Source organism: Phyllobates terribilis, unplaced genomic scaffold (genome assembly GCF_046119375.1).
Source record: "Phyllobates terribilis strain yellow unplaced genomic scaffold, ASM4611937v1 Scaffold_9__5_contigs__length_417890890, whole genome shotgun sequence".
NCBI lineage: Eukaryota > Metazoa > Chordata > Amphibia > Anura > Dendrobatidae > Phyllobates > Phyllobates terribilis.
The window spans coordinates 91,519,009-91,538,885 of NW_027362769.1; the positions used below are offsets into that span (position 1 = coordinate 91,519,009).

At 42.3% G+C, this 19,877-nt stretch overlaps 1 protein-coding gene across 3 annotated transcripts in view; it reads right to left on the bottom strand.

Moving 5' to 3' along the window:
* Positions 1 to 19,877, bottom strand: part of COL18A1 (collagen type XVIII alpha 1 chain) — a 220,250-nt gene that overhangs the window by 42,149 nt on the left and 158,224 nt on the right. For all 3 annotated transcript variants that reach the window (XM_073646775.1, XM_073646773.1, XM_073646774.1), the window contains 10 exons: positions 18,936 to 19,019; positions 16,397 to 16,444; positions 15,987 to 16,116; positions 13,869 to 13,999; positions 12,759 to 12,785; positions 12,484 to 12,675; positions 10,216 to 10,242; positions 9,448 to 9,510; positions 8,779 to 8,865; positions 4,485 to 4,538 (listed from right to left, as the gene is read on the bottom strand). In XM_073646775.1, the coding sequence (XP_073502876.1) occupies positions 4,485 to 4,538; positions 8,779 to 8,865; positions 9,448 to 9,510; positions 10,216 to 10,242; positions 12,484 to 12,675; positions 12,759 to 12,785; positions 13,869 to 13,999; positions 15,987 to 16,116; positions 16,397 to 16,444; positions 18,936 to 19,019 (843 nt within the window). The remainder of the gene's footprint in view (positions 1 to 4,484; positions 4,539 to 8,778; positions 8,866 to 9,447; positions 9,511 to 10,215; positions 10,243 to 12,483; positions 12,676 to 12,758; positions 12,786 to 13,868; positions 14,000 to 15,986; positions 16,117 to 16,396; positions 16,445 to 18,935; positions 19,020 to 19,877) is intronic.

Consider the following 19,877-nt stretch of genomic DNA (forward strand, 5'->3'; position numbering starts at 1 on the left):
GCAAGTCAATGAGTGAGTGGAAACTTGGATGACATCTGAGTGTGGTCCGACTGACAATAGAGAAGATGGAGATTTTTTTTTCTCCATCTTCTCCTCATCCGATCACACTCCGATTATACTTTGCATAATTGGTCCTATCCTCTTGGATGAGAGAACAGACGGCCATCTGCACCTGCCCTTAGACTCATATCACACCGCGTCTGGAGACCAATGCCCTTATTCAACAGACAAAAGCCAGATAAGTGTCCCTTTTAGCCTCCATCAGACTACTTTATATCCTTGAGTTTACTTTTTTTCGGAAACATAGGACGTATGTTACAGTACAAACGGAGCCTATGTCAGTATATCTATCAATGCAATGCTTGGGTTATGGATGCAAAAATTTAAGCCCTTTCTGGGGCAATTATATACACTGCTCAAAAAAATAAAGGGAACACTTAAACAACAGAATATAACTCCAAGTAAATCAAACTTCTGGAAATCAAACTGTCCACTTAGGAAGCAACACTGATTGACAATCAATTTCACATGGTGTTGTGCAAATGGAATAGACAATAGATGGAAATTATTGGCAATTATCAAGACACCCTCAATAAAGGAGTGGTTCTGCAGGTGGGGACCACAGACCACATCTCGGTACCAATGCTTTCTGGCTGATGTTTTGGTCACTTTTGAATGTTGGTTGTGATTTCACACTCGTGGTAGCATGAGACGGACTCTACAACCCACAGAATTTGCTTAGGCGGTGCAGCTCATCCAGGATGGCACATCAATGCGAGCTGTGGCAAGAAGGTTTGCTGTGTCTGTCAGCGTAGTGTCCAGAGGCTGGAGGCACTACCAGGAGACAGGCCAGTACACCAGGAGACGTGGAGGGGGTCATAGGATGGCAACAACCCAGCAGCAGGACCGCTACCTCCGCCTTTGTACAAGGAGGAACAGGAGGAGCACTGCCAGAGCCCTGCAAAATGACCTTCAGCAGGCCACAAATGTGCATGTGTCTGCACAAACGGTTAGAAACAGACTCCATGAGGGTGGTATGAGGGCCCGACATCCACAGATGGGGGTTGTGCTCACAGCCCAACACCTTGAACTCCAGGATTGGCAAAGTCGCCACTGGCGCCCTGTGCTCTTCACAGAAGAAAGCAGGTTCACACTGAGCACATGTGACAGACGTGACAGAGTCTGGAGACACCATGGAGAGTGATCTGCTGCCTGCAACATCCTTCAGCATGACCGGTTTGGCAGTGGGTCAGTAATGGCGTGGGGTGGCATTTCTTTGGCGGGCCGCACAGCCCTCCATGTGTTTGCCACAGGTAGCCTGACTGCCATTAGGTACCGAGGTGATATCCTCAGACCGCTTGTGAGACCACATGCTGGTGCGGTTGGCCCTGGGCTCCTCCTAATGCAGGACAATGCCAGACCTCATGTGGCTGGAGTGTGTCAGCAGTTCCTGAAAGATGAAGGCATTGAAGCTCTGGACTGGCCCGCCCGTTCCCCAGACCTGAATCCGATTGAGCACATCTGGGACATCATGTCTCGCTCCATCCACCAACGTCACGTTGCACCACAGACTGTCCAGGAGTTGGCGGATGCTTTAGTCCAGGTCTGGGAGGAGATCCCCAGGCATTGTAGGGAGGTCATACAGGCACGTGGAGGCCACACACAATACTGATCCTCATTTTGACTTGTTTTAAGGACATTACATCAAAGTTGGATCAGCCTGTAGTGTGTTTTTCCACTTTAATTTTGGGGGTGACTCCAAATCCAGGCCTCCATTGGTTAATAAATTTGATTTCCATTGATGATTTTTGTGTGATTTAGTTGTCAGCACATTCAACTTTGTACAGAACAAAGTTTTCAATGAGAATATTTCATTCATTCAGATCTAGGATGTGTTATTTGAGTGTTCCCTTTATTTTTTTGAGCAGTGTATATCCTACACACATTTGACATATATAGGGTTCACACGTTTGTGACGCAACACAGACATCCTGAAACAGTAAAGCAATTGCATAGCCAATATAATCTCCTGTGTGTGAAATACACATTTGTGGTTGGTAATGGCTACATTTAATATTATTATTGCAGGATTGCAAATAACTGTGATATTCCCAGAGCAGTAAAGGGACCACAAACTGGAGAAGTGTTTGACCCAAAGATAAGAAGTATACAGTGGGTACGGAAAGTATTCAGACCCCTTTAAATTTTTCACTCTTTGTTTCATTGCAGCCATTTGGTAAATTCTAAAAAGTTCATTTTTTTCTCCTTAAAGTACACTCTGCACCCCATCTTGACTGAAAAAGACCAGAAATGTAGAAATTTTTGCAAATTTATTAAAAAAGAAAAACTGAAATATCACATGGTCATAAGTATTCAGACCCTTTGCTCAGACACTCATATCTAAGTCACATGCTGTTCATTTCCTTGTGATCCTCCTTGAGATGGTTCTACTCCTTCATTGGAGTCCAGCTGTGTTTAATTAAACTGATAGGACTTGATTTGGAAAGGCACACACCTGTCTATATAAGACCTCACAGTTCACAGAGCATGTTAGACCAAATGAGAATCATAAGCTCAAAGGAACTGCCGAAGGAGCTCAGAGACAGAATTGTGGCAAGGCACAGATCTGGCCAAAGTTACAAAATAATTTCTGCATTACTCAAGGTTCCTAAGAGCACAGTGGCCTCCATAATCCTTAAATGAAAGAAGTTTGAGACCACCAGAAGTCTTCCTAGACCTGGCCATCCAGCCAAACTAAGCAATCGTGGGAGAAGAGCCTTGGTGAGAGAGGTAAAGATGAACCCCAACATCACTGTGGCTGAGCTCCAGAGATGCAGTAGGGAGATGGGAGAAAGTTCCACAAAGTCAACTATCACTGCAGCCCTCCACCAGTATGGGCCTTTATGGCAAAGTGGCCCAACGGAAGGCTCTCCTCAGTGCAAGACATATGAAAGCCCGCATAGAGTTTGCTCAAAAACAGATGAAGGACTCCCAGACTATGAGAAATAAGATTCTCTGGTCTGATGAGATGAAGATAGACCTTTTTGGTAATAATTCTAAGCGGTATGTATGGAGAAAACCAGGCACTGCTCATCACCTGCCCAATACAATCCCAACAGTGAAACATGGTAGTGGCAACATCACGCTATGGGGGGTGTTTTTCAGCTGCAGGGACAGGACGACTGGTTACAATTGAAGGAAACATGAATGCGGCCAAGTACAGAGATATCCTGGATGAAAACCTCTTCCAGAGTGCACTGGACCTCAGACTTGGCCGAAGGTTCACATCCCAACAAGACAATGACCCTAAGCACACAGCTAAAATAACAAAGGAGTGGCTTCAGAACAACTCTGTGACCATTCTTGACTGGCCCAGCCAGAGCCCTGACCTAAACCCAATTGAGCATCTCTGGAGAGACCTGAAAATATCTGTCCGCAAACATTCACCATCCAACCTGACGGAACTGGAGAGGATCTGCAAGGAAGAATTGCAGAGGATCCCCAAATCCAGGTGTGAAAAACTTGTTGCATCATTCCCAAGAAGACTCATGGTTGTACTAGCTCAAAAGGGTTCTTCTACTCCGTACTGAGCAAAGGGTCTGAATACTTCTGACCATGTGATATTTCAGTTTTTCTTTTTTAATAAATTGGCAAAAATTCTGTTTTTTTTTCAGTCAAGATGGGGTGCAGAGTGTACTTTAATGAGAAAGAAAATGAACTTTTTAGAATTTACCAAATGGCTGCAATGAAACAATGAGTGAAAAATTTAAAGGGGTCTGAATACTTTCCATACCAACTAGAATTGCAACATAATTGCTGGTATCTAAAAAATTCACTGGCACGGTTCCGGAATCAAGTACTTGCGTAAATGCTCTCCTTGGCTTCTTTCCTTTCTGCTTCTGTACTCTGACATGCAGTATTGTAATTTTTGCACGGCTTTCTAAAAAGTGATATCTCACATCTGTATTATGAGATGATTTTTTCCAATTTCTAGAGCTTAACTTGAAATTCATGATAATCTTTAGACAAAGCTTAGGATGTTCAAGTCCAAACTTGGTCTAAGAAAAGATCTAGACCAGTTGTCTCCAACCTCTGGTTCTCCATGGTTTAGCCCCTCCATACATTCTAGATAGCTCTGGGCCAACAGCTACGTCTCTTGACTCCCCCATACACAGGTGGGAGGGTCCTTACAAATTAGACTGTCAGTCGGTCCCACCGATACTGGCGTGTTTGGCAGATGCTAGTGTAGTTTGCACGGAGGCCTCTAGAGTAGGAGCAGCTTGATTCCACAGATGCCACCATTAGTTTGGGTTATTAGAGATTTGTTTCCATCATGCAGATATAAAAATGTGTCCATATTGTGCTCGTGTGAAACTTACTAATATTAATTATGTTTTAAGACAATAGCTTTTTATTCTTCCCAGCATTATTCTCCGCATCCACAACTAGACGTACAGGATACACATCTATTACTTTAGACTTACTCTGAAGTTCTCTGTGTCCCCTCCGTATCCAGAACCTTCCATGTCAATAAATGTCTAAAAATAAAGTGAAAATGTCAGTAAAAAAACCCCAAATAAACAAAAACACATCCCACAACGTCTGACAATGTAACGTGTATGGGATTGTAAGGCAGGGATCAGTATGACATTAATGCCCGAGATAAGCAGCACTAGCGCCTGGTGACGGCGTTGCTCACATTCTCACACTAAAATATCCTGTTCACATTAGCCGACTTGCAGCACTAAATAACCGTGGATCAGCTACTTCTTTGCTGAGTGGCTGTCGTTTAATAGCCACAGACAGACCCAGCTTCAAACATACACCGAATGAATGATATGTAGTTAGCGTTCAACGTTTTCGGCAGCACAGGTCCTGGTTACATAGGATAATGAGCTGCCGAGAATGATGATCTGTTGTGCAGCACAAAAGATCATTTCAGCCGATGATCAGCAGCCTATTTAGACCGCAGGATTATCAGGAAACCAGTGTTTCTAGGATGCTCGTTCACGAAAATCATGCATTGTGAGTGGACATTAAAGGGGTATTCCCATCTCCAAGATCCTATCCCAATATGTAGCAGGTGTAATAATAATATTAGCAAATACCTTCAATTAGAAATGTAGTATAGTATTTTTTATTCGCTATGTCTTTTTCCTCATGTGCAGGCATTGCAGGACCTTAGGTATCCACGGTTACGACCACTAGCAGCTAGCTAACTGTCACTTTATCAGTGGACGTAACCATGAATACCTAAGGCCCTGCAATGCCTGCACATGAGGAAAAAGACATAGCGAATCAAAAATACTATACTACATTTCTAATTGGAGGCATTTGCTAATATTTTTATTACAGCTACTACATATTGATACTACATAAGATCTGGGAGATGGGAATACCACTTTAAGTCTATCTTCATACTATACAGTCCAACGAGTTGCATAGCTGGGTCACACTTGCAACACAATTTCTGGACTTAGCAAGGTAACATATGCAAATGTGTGAAAAAAACTGTATAAAGATTGTATAACCGATTGTGCACATACATATATCTGCTGGATCAGTATATGTTAGACCATTCAGAAATACACAAGAATCAATAAAAAAAAAATGCCGAACTTTGTGGTCATAGATGATACTGAATACAAAGTTCTTAAAGAATAAAAAAAAACCTTTATTGAACAAACATTTGGTTACATGGTGGCACTGTACTAAACGGGTGCACACACATCAGATTAAAATCATAAAAATATATATATAACAAAAATATATATCTGTATAAGGTAAAAATGAATGTACGGTATATAGTATAATACACTCTGGACCAAACAAGGCAAAAGAATATTCAATGCAAGGTGCAGATATAGGTAGATAGACACCTGAGGTCTAGAAATAAAAATTCTCAAGAATAAATGGTGTATATGAAGGCAGAAACCTCAGAGTGTGACAATAAATGAGGGAATCAAACAGGTAGCTAGCATGTGCAAATAACCTGTATTCAAATCATTTATACAGTGGGGGAAATAATTAATTGATCCCTTGCTGTTTTTGTAAGTTTGTCCACTGACAAAGACATGAACAGTCTATAATTTTAAGGATAGGTTAATTTTAACATTGAGAGATAGAATATCCGAAAAAAAACAAGAAAATCACATTGTATAAATTAGATAATTTTTTTTGCATTTTGCAGTGAGAAATAAGTATTTGATCCCTCTGGCAAACAACACTTAACAATTGGTGGCAAAACCCTTGTTGGCAAGCACAGCAGTCAGACGTTTTTGTAGTTGATGATGAGGTTTGCGCACATGTCAGGAGGAAGCTTGGTCCACTCCTTTTTGCACATCATCTCTAAATCATTCAGATTCTGAGGCTGTCGCTTGGCAACTCGGAGCTTCAACTCCCTCCATAAGTTTTCTATGGGATTAAGGTCTGGAGACTGACTAGGCCACTCCATGACCTTACTGTGCTTCTTTTTGAGCCACTCCTTTGTTGCCTTGGCTGTATGTTTTGGGTCATTGTCTTGCTGGAAGACCCAGCCACGACCCATCTTCAATGCTCTTACTGAGGGAAGGAAGTTGTTGGGCAAAATCTCGCGATACATGACCCCATACATCTTCCCTTCAGTATGGTGCAGTCGTCATGTCCCCTTTGCAGAAAAGCACCCCCAAAGTATAATGTTTCCCCCACCATGCTTCACGGTTGGGACGATGTTCTTAGGGTTGTACTCATCCTTCTTCCTCCAAACACGGCGAGTTGAGTTAATGCCAAAGAGCTCAATTTTTGTCTCATCTGACCACAGCACCTTCTCCCAATAACTCACAGAATCATCCAGGTGTTCATTAGAAAATTTTGGATGGGCCTGCACATGTGCCTTCTTAAGCAGGGGGACCTTGCGGGCACTTCAGGATTTTAAACCTTTAAGGTGTAATGTGTTACCAATGGTTTTCTTGGTGACTGTGGTCCCAGCTGCCTTGAGATCATTAACAAGTTCCCCCCGTGTAGTTTTATGCTGATCTCTCACCTTCCTCATGATCAAGGATACCCCACGAGGTGAGATTTTGCATGGTGCCCCAGATCGATGTCGATTGACAGTCATTTTGTATTTCTTCCATTTTCTTACTATTGCACCAACAGTTGTCTCCTTCTCACCCAGCGTCTTACTTATGGTTTTGTAGCCCATTCCAGCTTTGTGCAGGTCTATGATCTTGTCCCTGACATCCTTAAAAAGTTCTTTGGTCTTGCCCAGGTTGTAGAGGTTAGAGTCTGACTGATTAATTGAGTCTGTGGACAGGAGTCTTTTATACAGGTGACTATGTAAGACAGCTGTCTTTAATGCAGGTAACGAGTTGATTAGGAGTGTCTAACTGGTCTGAAGGAGAAAGGACTCAATGGTTTGTAGGGGATCAAATACTTATTTCTCACTGCAAAATGCAAAAAAATGTATCTAGTTTATACAATGCGATTTTCTTGATTTCTTTTTGGATATCCTATCTCTCAATGTTAAAATTAACCTACCCTTAAAATTATAGACTGTTCATGTCTTTGTCAGTGGGCAAACTTACAAAAACAGCAAGGGATCAAATACTTATTTCCCCCACTGTATGTACGAAGAGAGCACCTAGCATAATGCTGTGGTTAATGGTAATCTGCTAAATGGAGCACATATATTAAATTATATATAAAGAAGCCATAGAGACATTACATTAAGTGGTCCAGGTAGATGAGTATGGCGCCCACTTTGACGCGCGTTTCGGTATACACCTTCATCAGATGCGATTTTTATGATTTTAATCTGATGTGTGTGCATCAGGTTCCTACAGTGCCACCATGTAACCAAATGTTTGATTAATAAAGGTTTTTTATTCTTTAAGATCTATATATTCAGTATCATCTATGACCACAAAGTTCAGCGTTTCTTTTATCGGTTCAATAGTTGGGAAACAGGTCCACTGTACGAGGAGCTGAAATGACTACTGTACCGTTTATTCAATAGATACTAACAAAGAGTCATAGTTACGGGTACCACTCCTCTTATTGGTGATTATTAGCAGCTATCTATACATGTAGATACATGGAGCTGGGGAGGATTCCCCTGTAGTCTTCTTTCGCTGCTATGAACAAAGTTTCACAAATTATTTTTGACCGATTTGGGCTCAGAGCAGCAGAACACTATCTTTGCCTTTCAGATTTTGAAAAATTTCAAACACGTTATTTGCTATACTATATTGTAAAAACGAAGAAAGTTACATTTCCCTTTAGACTGCAAAAATATATATATGATTTGTACTAATAAAATTTACTTTTAAACACTTTCTTAATCATATCCTGTCAGATCCACCATTCTTGCTTCAGGTCACATGATGCTGGGTCCTCTCTTCCAGCGATATGCCTGATCACATGTCCAATCATGTGCTGTACATTGTGCTATAATATTGCTACAGACTGTGCATGTAGAAGATGTCACTTCTAATGACATGTACATCGGGGAGGCCAAAACAGGGACAATGCTGTACAGCATGTGATCAGATAAGATGTCGGAAGAGGACACCGAGCATCCTGTGACCCATAGAGAAAACTGCAGATCTGAGCGCATATGATTAGTAAGGTATATTACAAAAATACAACATGACATAAAAAAAAACAAAACACTGCCTCGGTGTTTTAGAAAAGATACAATGGATCATATAAAGTTCCTGGATTTTTCCCCGGCCACCTATCATCCCTGATTATACACCCAAATTTCTGATAACTTTCCAGTTTGATAAAAAAAAATCTTACCAGTTTATCCATTTTAGAAGCTGGGCCAGGTGGGCCTGGAGGTCCTGGTGGTCCTGGTAGACCTCTGACACCAACTCCTTGATCACCCTAAAAAAGAAGACAACCCATATTCAGAGAGCGAAATGTCAATCCTTATTTTTTAGGTCATAGAATAAATCTATTTTATCCAATTCTTCATTTTCGTATTTCATCATTTCACTGTTTGTAAAATTGTGCTTACTTCTATAATAGTTTAGGTATGCTTAAACGGGATGTCCGCTGAAAATAAGAAATCACATATCTGCATAATGTATGAAGAAAACTTGCTAATCGGTCAAGATCCGACCTCCGGAACCGACAGGATGGGAAATGTTTCTCCCCATTACAGAATGGAGAGGCAGGTCTGATGCTCCAGTGCTGCTCTATTCATTCTCTATGGGGCTGCTGGAAAAAGATGACTGCAGCATTCAGAGTCCCACAGAGAAACAAAATGGCGTGGCGGTCGCACACTGCCGCGCCATTTTGCCAATCGGTGCGTGTCTAAGAGGTCGGAACTGTCCCTCTCTATAAGTTATCACCTATCCAGTGGATAGATAATAATTGGTAATCACCGAATAACCCCTTTAAACCCTACAAAGCCATTATGGATTTACACCAATACACAGAGTTTTACAGGAGGTGGAAATGTACCTTATCTCCCTTCTGTCCAGAATCTCCTGGTGTTCCTGGGAATCCCTGAGGTCCAACTTCACCCTAGTGAAATAAACACATATAGATATTTTAGGGAAGTTCTTGATATAAAGATTGCAATATTATTAATATGTTTAAGGCGGCAGTAATGGCCTAGCAGTGGAATATCAATATACTAGTCTCAAGTTGGAAAATTCTGTATTATTCAAAAGTTTTATGCCTCTTTTTTATGTCTCTATCAAGCTGCTTAACGTTTAACTAAAATTTATCCATAGCAAAACCAAAGAAATGAGCCGGACTATAAGCTGGTATACGAGCAAAGAGTAAGAGCTCGTTCATCTATATCACACTTTTACTTTAAAGAGGTTGTCCACTACTTTTACACTGATGGCCTATCTTTGGGATAGGCCATCAATGTCTGATTGTCCGGGGTCCTACACATCTGCCTCCTATTCAGATCAATGCAGTACTACAAGTAGACGGCCAGCTCCGCAAGCAAGTATTTCCGGCTGGTGGTTGGCGCCGCTACCGATAACAGCTGATTGGCGGGGGTGCCAGGTGTCGGACCCCGGCCGATTAGACATTGATGACCTATCCTAAGGATAAAAGTAGTGTACAACCTCTTTAAAGTACAGAGTTGTATGCGATACAGCGAGCAAAGCTAAAGTCAACACTGGTAATAATTTACCCTTAAATGAGGCACGGTTTATCACATGCAACACAAAACATAAAGGAAAGGTCACAGCAGTAATAATACAAGTGACTTACAGCTTTGCCGTCTTCTCCAGGGTCACCCTGAAATCAGAAAAAGGGTTTAGTTCTAAGTAAGAAAAGTGGTATACAAAATATATAGAAATCACACCAGGTACAGTAATAAATCTCACCCCAAAAAAACATCATTATCTGCACAGAGCTCTTCCGAATAGATACTGAAAACAGCCATCTGCACAAGGAAATTCTAAAATGCTGCACCGATCCAGCCGCAATCTACCTAATGCTACCAGCTGGAGTCAAATAGCAGGGATCGGTTATATATTTGTCATCAAAATGGTTATCCAGAACCGGACACATCCACATTGGTAGATGAGCGGTGCTGATGATGTGCTGTCAGATGAGAGATGCCAGAACACGTGCACAGCGGGCAGGAATCATGCACCCATCTGCTGGTGCCATCAGCACTGCTCCCAACCCGACGCAGAAGAGAACAGTGTCGGCAACCTCTTAGGAAAGAGGATTCCAGCTCATCAATCCTCCCAGAGGTGCACGGGCACATCAGCTTGTCAGATGTTACCGGGGAAGAGATGCACTTCCAGAGAGGACTAAAATCTTCAAATTTATTTCAGGAACATAAATATAGACAGGACAGCTCAGTCAGCAAATCTGACACGTTTTGACCAGAAGGTCATAATCATGGTTGTCTTTAATGAAATAGGTGGGAAACGCTTTGTAAATTATCATCTTTTCCATCACATGTAGACAACCTAATGGTTTTAATTTTGGTGTTTTTTTTTATTGTTACAGGGAACCTGATGACTAATGCTTCTCCTCAAACCCTGCCGCCTTCTCTCCACCCTGCTCCGCTAGTATGCAGTTCTCTCCCTATACACACAGAGAGAGACCTGTCAATCAAGCAGACCCAGGCGAGGAGAAGCCGCAGGAGCTCTGCCCCAGTAACTAATCTCCCCGTTCCTGGCTCCTGTTTAAACTATAGTCCTGATGCATCAAACAGTTTTAGCCAGTTTCCTAATGTAAAACTGCTTGCTGTTGCAAAAATTGTGTGACTTTAATTTTTTTTTTTAAATGGGTGTAGCTTAGCCAAAAGGTGTGTTTTGAAGCACTGTTGTCAAATTCATCATAATTTGCAATAAAAAAGTGGCGTAAATTACAACATACTGTAATATATTCTAGTCAAGAACCAGAGCACATTCCTTGCGGTGGTGCGCGCCTCATAAAGTGGTTTTACGGCCTTAAAAAAGATGGCCACAACTTTTTATTATGCCCCCAATGTATCCCACCGGGGCCCATAACAGTTTTTGTAAATACTTTCTGTTGCAATTACTTCCTGCGAGCGGCGCTATCCTTGGCTGCTCACAGGTATCATGTGACCCCCGCTGATGTCACATCAAGTAAGGCGTGACATCAGTGACGTGGTCCCAGCGGATGTGGATGCTTTCCCATTTAATGAGGAGAGGGAGAGCGCCCGGTGGATGCTGGGTGTAACGCGTGGGATGACCCCGCCCACAGCCCAGCATCCACCGTCGAACGCAGAAGAGAAAGACCCCCGCCTGCATCCGGAACATGACGGGACATCACCGGATGTCAGAGCCGGCTGCAGCCGGGGGTCACGTGATGCCTCTGAGCGGCCAGTGATAGCGCCGCTCACAGCCAGTAACTGCAACAGAAGGTATTTACAAAAACCTTTATGGGCCCCTGGGAAATACATTGAGGGGATAATAAAAAGTAGTGGACAACTCCTTTAAGCTACAAGTCTGCAGTCAAGCTATGTGACTGCAAACTTGTGAATTCTCACAGAACGCACACTGCGCATTGTGAGGATTCTCCAGCGATGGGAGTGAGCGGTCATGTGACCGTATGTAATTTGCATACTTTTGGGCCACATTCCAACTAGACGCATCTGGCATCACTTGCACTGATCGAGGCCGCGCACGTCTAGTTGGCATGTGACTGCGTATATGTAAGTCACATACTTGTGGTCTCGCATCCGCCTTCTTCCAGCTCTGGCGAATTCCGACAGAGTGCACTGTGCACGCTGTCAGGATTCACAAGTCTGCAGTCACAGAGTACACAAACACCAGTCTCGATGAATTGGGGCCCGTGCTTTTTCTGAAATGCTGCAGAATTTCAGGAAATTCACCCATAGATATTTGCAGCTAGGAAGCCTGTGCCTGATTCATGCTGAATACAAAGTTAAAATGTTTTAAACCAATAACTTTTTAAAACCAAGTTGGCGTATAAAACTGGTAAATATGTAAAAATGTATTTTCTGTGCATGACCTTGTGAATTCTATCACTTACAGGCTCTCCATCTTTTCCTGGAGGTCCCTGTGGACCTGAAGGTCCCCGAGGTCCTGCGACCTGCTGAACGGTGGTGCCATCACTCTTCTGTAAAACGGACTGCCCTGGAGGACCAGGAGGCCCTTGTGGACCAGGAGATCCAGGGTCTCCTTTCTGACCTTTTGCTCCAGGATATCCAAATCCTGCACCACCCTGTAGAAAGAGAATTGGATTTTAACTCGTGGACAACCAAAGTAAACTCTAAAAAAAAAACACATGTAAACGGAGGTACTTACTTTAACTCCAAGCTCGCCTTTCTGGCCCTAAAAAAATAAATCAGAAATATGTTTACTTCCATAATTTTTTTCTATTGGGCTCGATCCATCACTGCATTTTCTCCAGCGCTTTGGCGTGAATATCTCTCAATTAGTGACCTTTTGACAAACTCATCAAACGATTTACCCTTTTTTAAAGTTGTACTTTTCAGATTTTTACTTCAATGTGACTTTTCCAGATGTTTTAGACTCTATCATCAAATGTAACTTTTTTTTGAAAAAAAAAATTGCTAAATTTGTTGCAAACGTACTTCAGTCCCCTGTGGAGTGATTTTATAATTATTTTGGTGCAATTTTGCAATGTGTGTGACTTTTAAGAAGTTGCAAAAAAATTCATGAAGAATGGGCATACTCTTTAAACATGTGGCCAGATCGTTTGCACCTATGTTTTAAGTGACACAGAGAAAGCAAAAGACATTCTGAAAGACCCTGAACCAATCTTACAAAAAACTGCTTCCCTCTATCTTTAGCTTGGGACTGGTATGGGGCAAAGTAGAGGCAAGATTTAAGCTTTTCCATTCTCTATCGTAGACAGAGATGTTGAGATGGTTTCTTTTGTAGAAAGCTGCTTCCCAGCCAGAAATGAAGTTCTGTATCCCCATTCCCCATTTTTAAATGTTAACCCTTTACATATACCAGCAATGGAGTGGAAGAAAGAAGATTTTTTAACCTGTTTTTAAGAGGTTAAGCGATGAATCTAAAACTGGGGCTACATGGCAACAGTGACACAGATTTGTATTTCTTGCGACTTGAGCGTCACAGTCAGCTTGCTGGTTGCAGCATGACCACAATGACTTACATTATGGTCCAACGGCGTAGTGTACTCTTTGACGGCACAAATCGTGCAAAAATCAGTGTGCAGGGGTCACAATGATTACAATTTTCTCCCCACACTACAGCCACAGAGCTTCCCCTCTGTTCTAGTGATTGGTTGGTGTTCTACTCAATGCTATGAACCCAAATGCATTATTATTATTTTTCTTTAAGGAAATCTCCCCAAAAAACTAAATTTCTTCCAACCAAGTGCAGTGCTTATGTCCCAGGAACTAAATAATCCACCCCCACATTTACCTTGTCTCCTTTAGGGCCTACACCCGCGCTGGTGCTGTCACCAGTATCTCCTTTAGAACCTTCAGGACCTCTATCACCTCTATCACCCTTGTCACCTCGGTCTCCCTTGTCACCCTTCTGCCCAGGCCGACCTGTAAAAAAAGGTAATAATATGAATTGGAGAAGTAATACAGATCTCCTTGAGCACAGAGCTAGAAGTGAGCAAAAAAAAGTCTTTGCCGCTTTTGTACTGATTTTAAGTTATTTGAAGGGTATATCCACCCTTTGAACGCCCCTTCACAATTTATACATGGAAGTAATCTAGAAAAATGTATCGTAGCTCAGAGCTGCGTTCACAATTCTATTAATTGTCACTGATTACAGCTCTACAGACTTATGAATGCAGCAATTTAGGACAGCTGCAAAAAATATAATTCAATGTTCTGGCTGCTCGGGGCTGTTGATCACTAATAACATCGGCAGGTCCCCATTGGGTTACCAAAAACAAATCGGATCTCCTCAGACATGTCAACAAGACTAGTGTTGAGCGAATTTGTTCGGCATTTCAAATTCGGGTTCGTGTTCGGGGTTCCGGCTTGTTCGCGCCAAAAAAATCGGCTCTGCCCATGAACATCCCTGATTTGCCACACTGTCACCCATATGTTATGAAATGCCAAACAAATTCGCTCAACACTAAACAAGACCACTGAAAGTGGGTTATCTGGTGCCCACTTCAGCAGATCCTTTATGTCCTGTAAGTGTGAGCTACAATCTCCATAGATTAGACTTGTTTTTTCAGCAGACTGAATTAAAAGGGGACTTGGCGGCCAAGTCGTCATCTTGAACCTTTGTCATGTTCATGATTCAGAATGAGATATCAAAAAATATCCTGTAAGTGTAGTATGAATGTGTCCCAATACTTTTATCCATATAGTGTAAGAGCTGATAGATATGGATGATCAATAAGCAATAAATATTTGTCCCAGACGATCGGACACATTATCATGAGCAACCACTATAAGTAAAATCCGTCAGCAGTGGCACCGCAGCAATGCATAGATCCTGTTTGTTTTTTTTAAATAAAATCTTAGCAATTTACTAATTATATCAGACTGGGAAGTAACAACTAAAGAGCTTTTCTGGGTTTCAGAAATTTCTGCAGGCACTCAATGTGATTGCAGAATGCTGAAGTGTGACAGTGTGCAATGTGCGCACTGTCAGGAGTCTCCTTTATTTCCAGCATGTGTTGAGCATTCGCTTGGAAGGTCAAATAATTGTGGTCAAGTGACCGTCCACTCGCACTGGAAATAGAAGGGAATCCTGACAGTGTCCACATTGTCACAATTCGGCAACTTCCTGTCACATCAAGTGACTGCAGAAATGTATTTTGAGTCTTGAAAACTTCTTTAAAAGTGGTTGTCAAGGTTTAAAAAAAAAGCGTGCCTTTTTTTTTCATAAACAGTGCCACATCTGTCAACAGGTTGTGTGTGGTATTGCATCTCAGCTCTACTAAAGTGAAAAGGCCTGAGCTGAAATACCAGACAATCTTTAGACAATTGTGGCATTTAAAGAGCAAGTATCACCAGTCGGGCGCTGACCTTTTTATTTAATAAAAGAGTGGGCAGCATCAGAATGGTGATTTTTTTTTTTATACATATAATTTATTGTCAAAAGTGCACAGACGGAACCCTGATGCCCCCTTAAAATTCCTAGCAAAAGGTGGGTCCGAAATTTCGGTTTATAAGGTCCTGACATGCAGAGTGGGATCCCACAACCCTCCATGGCCGCTCTCCGAGGAGAAGCGTGAGATTTCATGTGTTCTCTTGAGATCTTGCTATGGTAGCATGGTGGCTCAGTGGTTACCACTATTTCTTGGCAGCGCCAGAGTCCTTGGCTAAAATCCCACCAAGACAAACATCTGCAAGGAGTTTGTATGTTTTGGGTGGGTGTTCTCCAGTTTCCAAACACCCTCTAAACGCAAAATTAGACATAGATTGTGAGCCCAATGGGGACAGTGATGATGAGGTCTGTAAAACGCTGTGGACTATGATGACGCTGTGGCATAATAATATATATATGTACACACACACACACACAGTATATTTTGAATCATCACTTTGCACACAACTTTTTCCTTACCGTCTACTTCTACCCTCTTTATAGTCTCTTCCTTTCTGATGACGATCTCTTTTTCCAGAGATGGTCTCTGTATCGGAGGTACTGTGATGGGCGCTTGTTCTTTAATTCTAGTTGGAGCCCTAGTCACCACCTAGGGAGGTTTGGAAGAAGACACATTAATAATTACATTCATTTTCTTACTCTGGAATTAGATACATTCGTCCCCAACACAGAGAACCAAGTCAATGGGGTAGACATCTTCAGCACGGTGCTGTGGGTTACGACAGTTCTTCATAATTAGAAAGACCCGTTCTATTTAACTTGAGACAATATTAAGCTAAAATATATATTCTAAAACATGTGAGAAGAGTTTCCACTACATATATAAAACTCATGGTTCCATATGAAAGGTGTCTTCATCTTTACCTTACCTCTACAACCTCTATCTCCGGAATGCCACTGCCAAAGTCTCCAGAAATCTGCAACATTAATTGTAAAAATTAATTTGCAAAATAACCACTAGATGGCACCATTAGAGAGCAGCAATTGCAGTAAATACTCACAGGAACCACTAGATGGCAGCAGTCTGCAAATTTGAATGCACTGATTGCATAAAATTAATCAATTTGATTTTTTATTTTTAGGCCATGTAAACGTGCACAGGATTTGCTGTGTAAATGTGCACAGGATTTGCTGCAGAAAACTTCTGCAGCAAATCTGGAGTAAACCTAAAGGGCATTAACAGTGACAAATGCTTATTGTGCAGATTTTATTGGGATTTTTTTTTATATTCACTTTTACTTTTTTGTTGTTTTGCTCTTCCCTGATAATTTGACAATTGTGACATGTAGGGCTGCACTTTAGTAAAAGACTCCACAGCTCTGGAACTTCACATTGGTCACATGATCCCTGTGAATAATAGAGGAAATGCCACTGCCTCTCCAAAAGCACTGCATATACAGAGATCTAAAGGGTAGAAATACTATTTAAAAAAAATATTATGCCTTCACTACTGGGCGCCCATCTGTTTCTAAGAACCGGATAACCAACCGGCCGCCTCTTAGCTGCACTTTTTTTTTTTTTTTTTACAGTGCTGCAGAGTAAAGCCCTTTAACTGCGAAAAACATTTATTATTGGTTGTTAAGGGGTAAATATATATGGGTAATGGCATAAACAGCAATTTCCTAATCTGATTTATAGTTCGACATTGGCGTAATTTATGACAGACAATGTACAAACCATCGGAACCATAGTGTCTTAAAGGAGTGTTCTGATCTTTTCTCTTCTGGAGCGCACTGCTCCCCTGTCTGATCTTTTCTCTTTAGGAGCGCACTGCTTCCCTGCCTGATCTTTTCTCTTCTGGAGCGCACTGCTCCCCTGCCTGATCTTTTCTCTTTAGGAGAGCACCGCTGCCCCGCCTGATCTTTTCTCTTTAGGAGCGCACAGCTCCCCTGCCTGATCTTTTCTCTTCAGGAAAGCACTGCTCTCCTGCCTGATCTTTTCTCTTTAGGAGCGCACCGCTGCCCCGCCTGATCTTTTCTCTTTAGGAGCGCACCGCTCCCCTGCCTGATCTTTTCTCTTCAGGAGAGCACTGCTCCCCTGCCTGATCTTTTCTCTTTAGGAGCGCACAGCTCCCCTGCCTGATCTTTTCTCTTTAGGAGCGCACAGCTCCCCTGCCTGATCTTTTCTCTTCAGGAAAGCACTGCTCCCCTGCCTGATCTTTTCTCTTCTGGAGCGCACCACTCCCCTGCCTGATCTTTTCTCTTCAGAAGCGCACTGCTCTCCTGCCTGATCTTTTCTCTTTAGGAGCGCACCGCTGTCCCGCCTGATCTTTTCTCTTTAGGAGCGCACGGCTCCCCTGCCTGATCTTTTCTCTTCAGGAGAGCACTGCTCCCCTGCCTGATCTTTTCTCTTCTGGAGCACACTGCTCCCCTGCCTGATCTTTTCTCTTCAGAAGCACACTGCTCCCCCGCCTGATCTTTTCTCTTCTGGAGCGCACTGCTCCCCTGCCTGATCTTTTCTCTTCAGGAGCACACTGCTCCCCTGCCTGATCTTTTCTCTTCAGGAGCACACTGCTCCCCTGCCTGATCTTTTCTCTTCAGGAGCACACTGCTCCCCTGCCTGATCTTTTCTCTTCAGAAGCGCACTGCTCTCCTGCCTGATCTTTTCTCTTTAGGAGCGCACCGCTCCCCCGATCTTTTCTCTTTAGGAGCGCACCGCTCCCCTGCCTGATCTCTTCTCTTCAGGAGAGCACTGCTCCCCTGCCTGATCTTTTCTCTTCAGAAGCGCACTGCTCTCCTGCCTGATTTTTTCTCTTTAGGAGAACACCGCTCCCCTGCCTGATCTTTTCTCTTCAGGAAAGCACTGCTCCCTGCCTTCTGGCTACCGGGGGTGGTGTGGTCCTGAAGATTGATAACAGGCCAGCGGCATGGCCGATTTACTGGTCTGCACTGAGTGCTCTTCAATGCTGCTATCAGAGGCATCTTTGCATGTGAGAACTGCAGGACTAAAGCTGGTAGGATCCAATGATCTAGCCAGCATCAGAGCAGCACTTACAAGCTCTAATCCACAGAACCAGCAAGAGCTGCGCTCCTTATCTAGGTATCTGGTCACTCTGAGGATTGCAAGACGGCCGGTAACCTTGACAATAAGCCGTATAGTATTACAAATTCCTCCGCTCTTGAGAAGGAAGATTATTTTTGGTAAAAGGTAAATTCTAAAGCTGCTCGTTTCTGCAAGCACCTTGCAATTTTCACCATTTAAGAACTTGAGAAAACCTCTAATGATTTGATTTTCTAGTTTAGTAATTCTCTGACTGAATATTAGCGCTCGACTGTAAACCTCCACAAGGCACACTACTGATGCAAAATAAGTAAAAATCTGTCAATCATGAATATGTGAAAATCCTTTAAGTCACAATGGGTAAGAATAACGAGGGGAACATTTCACAAAGATAGGTAACGGACTCACCCCATCTGAATCGTCTCCTTCCTCATCACATTGCATTTCTGCTGCTCTAGGATCATTTATGACTTTTAATTCTGCTATTACTCCCTGAAAACAAAAAAGGAATTGCATGAAAAAAAGGTTACCAACTTAAATCAATGTCATATATATGTACACCCACCATAGAACAGGAATATATCGACTTCTGCATTGTACATGATGTACCGATAACTCAAGACATTAGATTATATTAAGGCCTCATTCAGACATCCGATTTTCACGTATGAGTGCTATCCATGTTTTTCACGGATAGCACTCGTACTTGTCATATGACAAGGCTTGGTAAAGAGTCGATATTGACTTTTAGGATTGCTACTTCCAATAGGTGGCGCTAGAGTTCAAGTCCTCTTCCTCTCTGAAGAGACAATTTGCATATTTAATTTGCCAGAGGAGCATGCAAGGCGTTTAAGCCTCCTCATACTGGCATGCCAGACCTGGCATGTCACTCTCCATAGGGAGAAAACTTACCCCTTAGATCCAATGTTTTAAATAAAACTGCTTTGTTTTGGAAACATCTAGTTACTCAGTTTTGGTAAAACTTTGTTGATAGAGTCATGTGCATATTACATGTGTTTTTAGTGCATTTTTTTTATCTGCAGAATTTTTTCCTCATCTCATTCAAGTCTATGGGGAAAATCCACAAAAAAAGAGCATATATACCGCAAGGGCAGTTGTGTTGAGGATTTAAACAAAAACACCGCAGGTCAGATTACACAGCGTAAAAAAAAAGCACAGTGTTCGTGAGATTTCCTGTAAATCCCATTAAGTTTGCTGGAACTGTAAGATGCTGCGTTTTCTTCACAGCCTCAGAAACTCATTGTGGGAACTGAACCGAAAGAGGGAAAAGACCTACAAATGTGCACTTGTATTTTCTTTACAGCGTCTTCCACACTTGGTGATTTGGAA